The sequence below is a fragment of the Hyperolius riggenbachi genome, chromosome 7 (genome assembly GCF_040937935.1).
Source record: "Hyperolius riggenbachi isolate aHypRig1 chromosome 7, aHypRig1.pri, whole genome shotgun sequence".
NCBI classification, from domain to species: Eukaryota; Metazoa; Chordata; class Amphibia; order Anura; family Hyperoliidae; genus Hyperolius; species Hyperolius riggenbachi.
In genome coordinates, this window is record NC_090652.1 from 41,060,834 (window position 1) to 41,072,492 (window position 11,659).

General features: G+C 44.5%; 1 protein-coding gene across 1 annotated transcript in view; it reads right to left on the reverse strand.

The window, feature by feature from the left end:
- LOC137524279 (uncharacterized) overlaps positions 1 to 8,642 on the reverse strand; it is a 54,341-nt gene extending 45,699 nt beyond the window's left edge. Inside the window, exons 1-2 of the mRNA XM_068243958.1 lie at positions 8,002 to 8,642; positions 7,422 to 7,591 (exon numbers count right to left, since the gene is read on the reverse strand). Of these exons, the coding sequence (XP_068100059.1) occupies positions 7,422 to 7,462 (41 nt within the window). The 5' untranslated portion in view covers positions 7,463 to 7,591; positions 8,002 to 8,642. The remainder of the gene's footprint in view (positions 1 to 7,421; positions 7,592 to 8,001) is intronic.
- Positions 8,643 to 11,659: the final 3,017 nt, after the last annotated feature.

The following is an 11,659-nucleotide window of genomic DNA, read 5'->3' on the forward strand; positions in this document are numbered from 1 at the left end:
GGGGGATGGGAGGAAGAGATATTTTCGGAAGAGGGTTACGATCTTATACATCTAATAGCCACATGGCATAGATTTATAGACGACATCTTCCTTGTCTGGGAGGGTAGTGAAGATGATCTACATGACTTTGTAAACTGGCTCAACATTAATGAATGGAACTTAAAATTTACATACACATATAGTCGCAATATACTTGAGTTTTTAGATTTAAAAATTATCAAGCAAGCAGATGGTACTCTAGCCACTACCCTATACCGCAAACCGACTGCCACAAATTCTATTCTGAGAGCAGACAGCGCCCATCCCTACAACACCATCAAAAGCATCCCATACTCCCAATATGTAAGACTAAAGAGAAATTGCACTGACTTTGAAAATTTCAAGGTAGAAGCTAAAAAGCTTCAATATAGACTTTTACAAAGAGGATACCCCAAAAAAAGCCTCAAACGAGCATACAATCGAGCAGTGAGTCTGGATAGGGGTAAACTGCTGTATGGAAAAAAGAAAAGAAAACCAGGGGAATGTGCAGATGATTTCTCTTTGTCTCTGATTACTACTTATTGTGGAGAACATACCATCATCAAACAAGCCCTTAACAAATACTGGCCCATTTTGAGACAAGACAAGATCCTGGGGAAAGTGGTACCCAGGCATCCACGGATAGTTTTCAGAAGGGCAAAAACCATAGGGACCCATATAATGCAGAGCCACTATCAAGGTAGCAATCGGGGTGAACTATGTAAAACCAGGGGGACTTATGGATGTGGGGGATGTTCATATTGCCAGTATATATACAAAGGGCCAAAAGTGGCAATAAACTCAAGAGACACTGTAGTAAATCTGAGGCATTATGCCAATTGCGGTACTGTGGCGGTAATATATATTGCAATATGTAGATGTGATGCCTTCTACATAGGCAAAACAAAAAGAGAATTTAGAGAGAGGATATATGAGCACATATATGACGCGGGCAAAAAGGGTGAAAAATCGGCTATAGCCAAACATGTGATAGAATCACATGGGGGTAATGTTAACTTTGTGAGATTTGCAGTTTTAGATAGAATACATTTGAATCTGAGAGGAGGGGACATCGATAAAAAATTATACCAGTTAGAAACCAAATGGATATGGAAATTTTCTGCTGATCAAAAACCAGGGCTAAATGATTATGTGAGCTATAAAATGTTTTTATGAATAATAAACTGATTATGTACAGACCATGCGCATCCCGGGTAATTGGCCTATTTGGTATTTTTTAACTAAGGTGGGCTAGTTCCATATATATAGGGACTACTTCTATTGTAACATTTGGCTCGTTCTGGGATCTGGACAGTAGGTGGCACTGTTTACACATGTCGTAATACTTTCTATGCATTATAGTGGGGAAACATAGAATTGTATAAGGTTGATTTTTCCTGTATAGCAGAACCTTAGGTATACATATGGAACCTACTCCCATTTCCCTTTGTGGGTCCCTCTAATAGCTTTAATACCGGTAAGAGATGACCACAGTCTGTTTTTAGGAGATGGAGGGTCTTCCGTGTTGCACGAGTGGTAACCATGGCAACAGGAGTCTTGCAGCATAATCTCGCGAGACTTGTAGTAGTGGGACTACAGAGGCTATGACCTCTCGGGGAGGGCTCTAATACGACAAGGAGGTTTCAGCTCTATGCGCATATGCGGAAGTAATATCCGGATAGATATGCGCTCCAATATACCACGCTATATTAGCGTGCGTACCAGGGAGACGGAAGGAATAGGTTTACCTCCAATCTATTGGCACTATTCTTGCATGGCCCGCCCCCCACTGATTGCTATTGGCGTACGGAGGTTCTTAAAGAGAACCAGAGATGAAGCAACCTCATGTATTTTACCTTATAAATCAGTGGGAACATGACAGTAAACACCTAATCTGCTCTTTGTTACATTGTTCTCTGTTTAATTTGCCTGTTATCACCTCTAAGATAAGAATCCCGACTAAGCAGTCGGTCTGGCTTTGCTACAGAATAATTATAGCTGAGACTGTGTTCTTTGCTGTCTTCAAGTCCAAGCCTGCCCCCTGCTGGCTTTGCTCAGGAATCATTATAGCTGAGTCATTATAGCAAAGCCAGAATCAATGCTCAGTCCGGGATTCTTATCTCAGCTAGATAACAGACACTTTTAGCAGTGAGGATGGAACAGAGAGCATGGTAAATGTTTTCTCTAATGTTCCCACTGATTTCTATGGTAAAATACACAAGGGTGCTTCGTCTCTGGTTCACTTTAAGCCTGCTACAGCACGGTGTAAGTTGATCTCCATAGCCTGTTCACCTGGGGAGACGTCTTGGAGGATATTTCTCTGCACCCACCTTCAGGTATTACTATTTCCTATGGGAATGATGGTTTTGTTGTATCACATAGATATTTTTTTCTACACACCATATTGGGCTGCATTATATAACTTAGGGACCAGACTGGTATATTATGAACTTCACATGTATGGACAGTGTAGATATGGTGATGGATTGTCTATCTCACTGCACTAATGGGGAATGGGATCTAGGTCCCTGTGGTATGATTCTAAAGGATCCTAGGATTACTTGTATAATATAGAGATGCACCGTTATGGAGATAAGGTGATGTCCAGTGTAATGATGGATGATATAAAGCGCAGGGTTGGTATGCCCGGTGCAAAAACATACTGACACACTGTGATATTTCCAAATGGCATGCACACTTATGTAGGTGGTAGCTAGGCACGTGGTTAGCTATATAGATGCACTGGTGGTGATCTGTTCTGATATGGTTTGCTTTTGGTATGGTGGTTTAGATGAGGTAGATATATTATCTCCTCTATCGGAGATTTTCTTGGTTTGCATGTTGTGGATCTTCTGGCTATCTCACAGTATTGTATGTAGATTAGAGGGGTTTATATGAATTACTAAGGTTGTAGGACCATATTTATTTATGCCATATACCTATTGTTGTGGTTCCAGATCGATCCGGTGTGTTCTATGACCTAGACTTTGGGTAAGACAGTTATAATACTACTTTACAGTATGGCCGTTTGTCCTGATCTGCACATGGGCTTCTAATGGTATGTACATATCTATGTATCTCTTGACAGATGTGTTGTTGCAATGTGCCTCTGAGGAAGCGGCTTATGGCTGCGAAACACGTGTCAGGCATTTGTATGTGAAGGTCTGATGTCGTATCTACATTTATCACTTGCGTTCTGAAGAGAAAATTGGAGAATAAAAGAGAACTTTTGGGTTCACAAAAAACCCCGCCTTGTGTGTATATTGAAATGTTTAACATAATTGATAGGGGTGGAACCATATTACTACTTTTTATTTGTCAGTATTATAAGGTACATCAGCCAGGGAGACGGAAACCCTATCAACTGTATCACGTCAATCCGTTAAAACCCTGGAAAGAGAGAGAGACCGCTCCGGTTAGGGTGGGTGTGAGTGTTGTACCCCAAATAAGCATTGAGGATGTGAAAATAGCCCCCACTCTGTCCAAATCCCAGGTCCAACAAGTAAAAGAGTTTCTTCAGAGAAACAAGGGGATATTTTCGGATTTGCCTGGACTCACGGGTATGGTGGAGCACAACATTGTTACTGAGCCCATGGCTAAAAAAAGCGTTTTTGGAGCTGAAATCGGCATTATGTAGTCACCCTGTCCTGGTAGCCCCCGATTTCACTCGAGAATTCGTAGTGCAGTCAGATGCCTCAGATGTTGGGTTGGGGGTGGTTCTGTCACAGGTAATTGATGGAGAAGAACATCCCATAGTTTTTCTCAGTCGGAAACTGACGGCCGCTTAGAGAAACTATGCGGTAGTGGAGAGGGAATGCTTGGCCATAAAATGGGCCCTAGACCCCCTGCGCTATTATTTATTGGGTAGGAAATTTAGGTTGATCTCTGACCATGCCCCGCTAGCGTGGATGAAAAGAAACAGAGGAACGAATGCAAGAGTGTCCTGGTGGTTTCTCTCTCTCCAGGAATTCAACTATGTGGTGGAACATAGGCCGGGTAAAGTGCACCAGAACGCGGATGCCCTTTCCCGAGTCCACTGTTTAGTGGGTCTATGTGCCTCCACCGCCTCGGGGTGGAGGCAGAGGGGGGGGGATATGTAGGGGCCATCGGGGCTGGGTAATAGATGGGAGGTATATTTCTCCGGTATTTGGACTGTGGTCACTTTAAAACCCCGTGTGGTCCTAGGAAGGGAGTCCGGATTTTAGCAGCAAGCAGTTGCTGCTTGGTTTTTTCTTTTCAGGGCCGGACTCCTGGGATGGGAGGGAAGGAAGGGCGGGACTTCCCATCCCATCTAGGTACACATGGTTGTCAGTGGGGCTGAGTCTCACTAATTATGGTATTGATGAGATGCAAATTTATGCTTAAGAAGCAGCCTCACAAGCAGTGTGGGGTGAGGTGTTGAAGGAGTAGCATGTATGCTATGCAAATCTCCTGACAAGGAGTATTGGAGTATTTGATGGAAGCCAAACCATACCCTGCTCTGTTGTTTGTATGGTGTTGGCCTGATGAAAACTGAACTTTGTTTGAACCTGCTGGACTTTATCTTACCAAGCTGAAGTAAGCTGAACTGTTATTTTCCACTTATTACTGCTGAACTGAAGCTGTTTATTTCTACTGCACAATAAACGGACTTGGTTTTATACATCTGTGTACTGCGTGCTGGCTGCGACCCCCTCTAAACTTCACAACATGCAAAAACAAATGTTCACCAAATGTATTGTAAATAAACATGAGAAGTTTTTTTCACACAAATGACAATATTCACAAAAAAATATGGGCATGCAAAAATGCTTATTTGAAAAAAAAATGTGTTTGAAATCAATAGGCAGGATAAAAAAAAACACGGTGTGAACAAGTTTTTATTTTAGTGAAAATCCATCATATTTTGTGGAAAATTTACATTAGGTGAAGATTTAAATTTTAATGTGAAAATGACTTTGAAGAAAAAAAATGAGCTTATGCCTACTACCGACTTTACAGACAAGATGTCTCCTCCCAACTCTGCTGTTATACTGCAGGGGCTGACCAATGCAAATTGATGGTGCACGAGGTGTAAAAAGAATTTTTTTTCCAATCAAGACAGAGACCACCGTGTATTCGGTGCGACGTGGGACAGTCTTGGAGGTGGGTAATAAAATATAGGAAACAATGGGTAAAGAGAGACCCCAACAAGTAAAAATTAGAGGAAAACAGTGACGACACTATAAGTGTTTTTGCTAAAACTTTTTATTATTGCAATGAGTTTTCTGACACCATGATATTTTGCATGAGGAAGTGTTTTTTTTGTGAAGTGTCGCATTTGGATTTTACGTCAATAAAAATATTTAGCATACGTTTAGTGTCATCTGTGAGAGGTAAGACCACTAGAGATGGCCCGAACTGTGCGCTGGCGCACAGTTCCCAGCGAATTTCCGCTGTTCGCGTTCTTGGCGAACTGCAAACATTTGGCGTGTTCGACCCACCCCCTATACATCATCATAAAGCTAAACTTTGACCCCTTCCATGACAGTCAGCTAATCAGCTAGCACCCCCTCCCAGACTCCCCACCCCCTATTAAAAAGCAGTTGCAGTGGCCACATTGGATTCATTCTCTGCTGGCTGCTGACTGTTAGTGAGAGCAGAGTCAGACTTGCTGCAGATAGGTAGGGAAAGCATTAGCTAGGCCTGTGTTTTTGTTCCTCACTTGCTGAGAAAGCACCCCACAGCCCTTTTGAGGGCTAGTACATTGGTCTCCTGTGTTTTTTGTGTGTGACACCCCACAGCCCACTGACACCCAGAGCTGTGCACACTGTTGCTGTTACCACATTAAGTTGCAGGCATAGTAGCATGCATTATTATTTCACTGTATTCTGATAGTACTATTGCGTTTCTCTGTGTGTGACACTCCACAGCCCACTGACACCCAGAGCTGTGCATAATGTGATTTCTGACCTTTAGAGATTAAAACCTGACTCTGCGTCAACTCCGTAATTTGTGGTCGGACTTTTGGCACGGATCCCCCTCTGGCATGCCACAGTCCAGGTGTTAGACCCCTTGAAACAACTTTTCCATCACTTTTGTGGCCAGAAACAGTCCCTGTAGATTTTATAATACGCCTGCCCATTGACGTCTATGGTGGTTGGCCAGATTCGCCTGTTCGTGAACATTTGCAGAATTTCGTGTTCGCTGTTCGCAAACCCAAAATGTAATGTTTGCATCTCCACCCGTACCTCTCTTAAACTAGTTTTAATCTATTTTATATTTGTTGGCACATCTGTTTACCCATGATTTCATTGTACTTTGTCTATACTGGATGGAAAGGTGTTACCCCCCCGCCCCCTTTATTGTACTACAGAGAGCGACTTCTAAACATGAGTGAGATTACACAATGGTTGCCTTTGAGGTAACCCACATGTCTGAGTATAACCTTTCTCTTTGCATTGCAAAACGAGCTCCTATTGCAGAGCATACTACACTTTATTGGGCTCTTGGTTTTACCTTTTCCTGTTTTTCAAACAAATGTGGAAAAGCAGTAAAGACAGAGAGGGAGACAGAGGAGACAGAAGAGCAAGGCAGGGAAGACACAAATGTGGCAAAGTTGGCACCACAGGTGGCACCAAGTGAGGCAGGGGGACACAGGTGGCACATTTGAGGGAGTGGAGACACAGAGGGGGTCAGGGGTGACAGAAAGGGGGCAGAGGAGACAGAAAAGGATAACAGGTGGTACAAAGAGGGACAGCGGAAACACAATGGATGCACAGGAGGCACAGAGGGGGTACAGAAGGACATGATAAGGCATATAAGGATAGGAGGGGGCACGGGGAGAGGAGGGGACACAGGTAGACAGGAAGAGGCACAAGGGGAGATAGGGAGGCACAGAGAGGTCACAGAAAGACAGAAGAAGGCACAGAGGGAGGACAGGGTGACAGGAGAGGGCGGGGGGGGGGGGGGGGGGGGTCACAGGAGGACAGTTGGAGGACTCTGGAGGGCACAGGGGGGAAATGGGGGAAGAGAATGGGACAGTAGAGATAAAGATTGCACAGAGGGGGGCACGATGGAACAAAGGGAAACAATGAAGACACAAGTCGTCCCTAGTGGTATCACACTATTATATCTGAAATACGTACTAGATTTGTTCACAAAAGTATGTATGGGGGCTCTGCAATCATACACTTTAGATCAACTTTGCCTAAGGAGATTTATTCACAAAAATGCATTCATGGAAAACTTTACCTGTTTTCTACCAATTCATTCATTCCTTCTGCACTATCAAACGTCCTCTAAAACCAGCAGATGTTTAACCCCTCGCCCTACAAAACCCCGAGAGAAACTTCATAAATTAGACAGCTTCAAATAAATATTGTTATCTTCTCACCTGTCTTACATTAACTGAGTGAATATGCTCAATAATTAATAGAGTGTACCTTTGTGCTGCAGACACGTGTGCTGTATTCTCAGGCTCCATTGTTGAACTGGTGAAGTACTGTTCTGTACTTTCGCTTCACGACATCTACGTGCTTTTTTCATGACCCCTCCCTTAACACACAATAGCCAAGGAAGAAACGGATGATGTCACTCTTAAAGAGGAGTTTTACTGAAAATAACATGATTTATAAAATTGCTTACTTTTTTTTTTTTTACAATATTACTGTATAAATGCATACATGAAATACAGGTGTGAGGAAAAATGGGCTTGAGTGGATAACGAAATCGTAGTAAATGATAAAGATCGTTTTCAACTGGGTGTTGTGATATTCAGGGGATCTGGGATCAAGTTTCACATAGTTTAGGCAGCCATAAAGTTGAAAAAAACAACAGTTTTGTTTATTCTTGCAACACAAGTTAGGCATCCGCCAGAAAAACAGAAAATAAAGTGCAGCTTCACTCAGCCAACAAAACTATGCAGTTCATTGTTCAATTTCAACATAAGGGAAAAGTCCATCTTTCTTCAGCAACCCAAACTTAAAAGTCTTTGCAAGAAACACAGTTCAATTTCTGACACACCTCAGTATTTCTTTTCTTTTTAGCAAGAGGGTTACCTTCCTTGTAACACTGGGAAGTCCAGCCAGGAGCTCTGATCCACACACACACTGTCTGCAGCCTGCACAGCTCATCAGCAATGCACACCTGCTCAGGAAAATCACACACTCCTTTCCCAGAGCTCCTTGCAGATATTGCTTCCTGCAATAGGTTAACCCCTGCTGTACTGGCATTAATTTTATCAAGGCTATCTCCAGACAAGCCCTGGGGTGGAATGGAAGAGCCCGCCCAACCATTTCCCTTCCATTCCAGAGTCCGGGCCCTAACAAATGAAAGAACATGCAACCCTGGGTTGCAAACTACCCCGGACTCCTTCCCCAACTGCCTGTCTAAAGGGAGCCAAAACCAAAAATAGGGGAAATGTATCTTCCGTCCAGGACCCATCCCTGGAGTCCTGTACATATCCCCCCCCTTTGCCTCAACCCGGAGGAGGTGGAGGCATCACTAGACACCATACAGTGGACTCGGGAGAGGGCATCAGCATTTTGATGCAGTCTCCCGGGTCTGTGCTCTACCACAAACGAAAATTCCTGTAGGGACAGGAACCACCTTGTCACCCTGGCATTGGTTTCCTTGTTTCTCATCATCCAAGTCAAAGGAGCATGGTCTGAAACTAACCGGAATTTCCTATCTAATAAAAAGTAGCGTAACGAGTCAAGGGCCCACTTGATAGCCAAACATTCCCGTTCGACCACAGCATACCTTCTTTCAGCTGCTGTTAACTTCCTACTCAGAAACAGCACAGGATGCTCCTCACCACCCACTATTTGTGACAGGACAGCCCCCAGCCCAACATCTGATGCATCAGTCTGTACCACAAATTCTCTTGAAAAATCTGGAGCAACCAATATCGGGTGCTGACACAAAGTGGCCTTTAGCTCCAGAAAGGCCTTTTCTGCATCTGTGTTCCAGCTCACCATGACTGACTTCCGACCCTTAGTCAGATCAGTCAGTGGTGCTGCTAGAGTGGAAAAGTTGGGTATAAACCGCCGGTAATACCCAACTATGCCAAGGAATGCCCTTACCTGTCTTTTTGTAATGGGGCGGGGCCAGTCTTTTATCGCCTCTACTTTATTGAGTTGGGGTTTTACCAAACCTCTACCCACAATGTACCCCAGGTACTTAGCCTCCTCCATCCCAATGGCACACTTTTCAGGGTTCACTGTGAAGCCTCCCTCTCTTAGTGAGTCTAACACAGCTTGCACCCGGGGAAGATGGGAATCCCAGTCCCTACTAAAAATCACAATATCATCAAGATACACAGAGGTGTAACGTTGATGAGGCCGAAGCAACCTGTCCATAGCTCTCTGAAAGGTGGCTGGAGCAGTGTGAAGACCAAAGGGCATTTTTTTGTACTGGAACTGACCATCTGGAGTGGAGAACGCGGTTTTCTCCCTGGCACTTTTGGATAGAGGTATCTGCCAGTACCCCTTTGTCAGATCCAGAGTGGTAATAAACCGGGCTGGGCCTAGCCTTTCTATCAACTCATCTACTCGAGGCATGGGGTAAGCATCAAATTTTGACACCTCATTCAATTTTCTGAAGTCATTGCAAAACCGCAGAGTTCCATTGGGCTTTGGGACCAGCACGATGGGACTCGACCAGTCACTCTGCGATTCCTCAATTATATCCATTTCCAACATTTTTTTAACCTCGTCTGAAACTGCTTTCCTGCGGGCCTCGGGAATGCGGTATGGCCTGACACGTACTTTGACTCCAGGCTCAGTGATAATGTCATGTTCTATAACGTGGGTAAGGCCTGGCAGTTCTGAAAACACTTCTTTGTTTCTCTGCAAGAACTCTCTCACCTGTTGGGACTGTGCCCCTGACAACGTGGGGGATATTTTCACATGCTCAATCCCTTTGTGGGGTTCAGGGCTTAGGCCTACCAATGCCAGTGCTGGTTCCCGGTCTCTCCAGGGTTTTAACAAGTTTACATGGTAGATCTGATATGGCTTCCTTTTCCCAGGTTGGTACACTTTGTAATTTACGTCTCCCACTTTTTCCACCACTTCAAATGGCCCTTGCCATTTAGCCAGGAACTTGCTTTCCATGGTAGGTATTAAGACTGCCACTCGATCACCCACTTGAAACTGTCTAACCTTTGCTGACCGATTGTACACTTTTCTCTGTGCTTCCTGAGCACTCTGGAGATGTTCCCGGACCAAGGGCATCACCTTATCGATTCTGTCTCTCATTTGGGCGATATGTTCAACCACTGTTTTATGAGGCGTGGCCTCACTTTCCCAGGTTTCTTTGACAAGATCAAGCAACCCACGTGGCCTCCGACCATACACTAACTCAAATGGTGAGAAGCCCGTGGATGCCTGAGGAACCTCCCTGATAGCAAACATCAATGCAGGTAGCAGACAGTCCCAATCTTTACCGTCCTGTTGTACTACCCTCTTTAGCATGGACTTCAGGGTTTTATTGAACCTTTCGACCAGCCCATCTGTCTGGGGGTGATAGACAGAGGTCCGCAACTGCTTAATCTGAAACAGTTTGCAGAGGTCTGCCATCACCCTCGACATAAATGGGGTGCCCTGGTCGGTAAGGATCTCCTTAGGAAAACCAGTTCTTGAGAACATCTGAAACAGTTCCCGTGCAATGATTTTCAAAGTAGGGTTTCTTAAAGGGATGGCCTCTGGGTATCTGGTAGCATAATCTAGTACTACTAGTATGTATTGGTGTCCCCTGGCTGATTTCACTAGAGGGCCTACTAAGTCCATGGCAATCCGCTCAAAGGGAACTTCGATTATGGGTAGAGGCACCAAGGGACTTCGGAAGTGTGGAGCCGGAGCGGTTAACTGACATATGGGGCAGGAACTACAGTATTTTTTTACATCTGCCTTAAGCCCTGGCCAGTAAAACCGGTCCATAATCCGCGCCTCCGTTTTTTCAGCACCCAGGTGTCCTCCCAAAACCTCATTGTGGGCCATATCCAACACCATTCGCCTGTAAGGTTGGGGAACCAAAAGCTGCTCTATTACATCAGAGCGTACCTTGGCTACCCGATACAGCAAATTATCATTCATTGAAAAATAGAGATATCTGTTCTCAGCCCCAGGTTCTTGAGGCACCCCATTTATTACAGTTACCTGCTAACGGGCATGTACTAAAGTGGGGTCTTGTACTTGAGATGTACCAAAAGCTCCTTTCCCCACTTCCAAATCTGGATAAACAGTATCAGTGGAGGGGTCTCCTTCATCCTCCCCAAGCATAACTTGTAATGGGGATATTTCCCCCCCCTTAGAGGTTAACTCAGACTCGTTTGTCAACTCTAGCAGGGGTAATTCCACTTGATCTCCTTCTGACATAGGTACAAGTGGATCACCATTCATTTCTACTTCTTTTAACACCATAGTTGAATCATGCTGCATCAAGCTCCATAACTCTGAAAACAATGGGAAGTCACATCCTATTATAACATCATACATTAGGGAGGGTACCACCCCCACATTATGTGTCATAGTTCCACACATGGTAGAAATGGAGACAGCCACCAAGGGATATGCCCTAGTGTCCCCATGTACACAAATAACCCGCAAGGTGGGTACCATTGGATCGACCTGTCCCACCACCCGGGTATGCACCAGAGTCACCATGCTTCCTGAATCTAGTA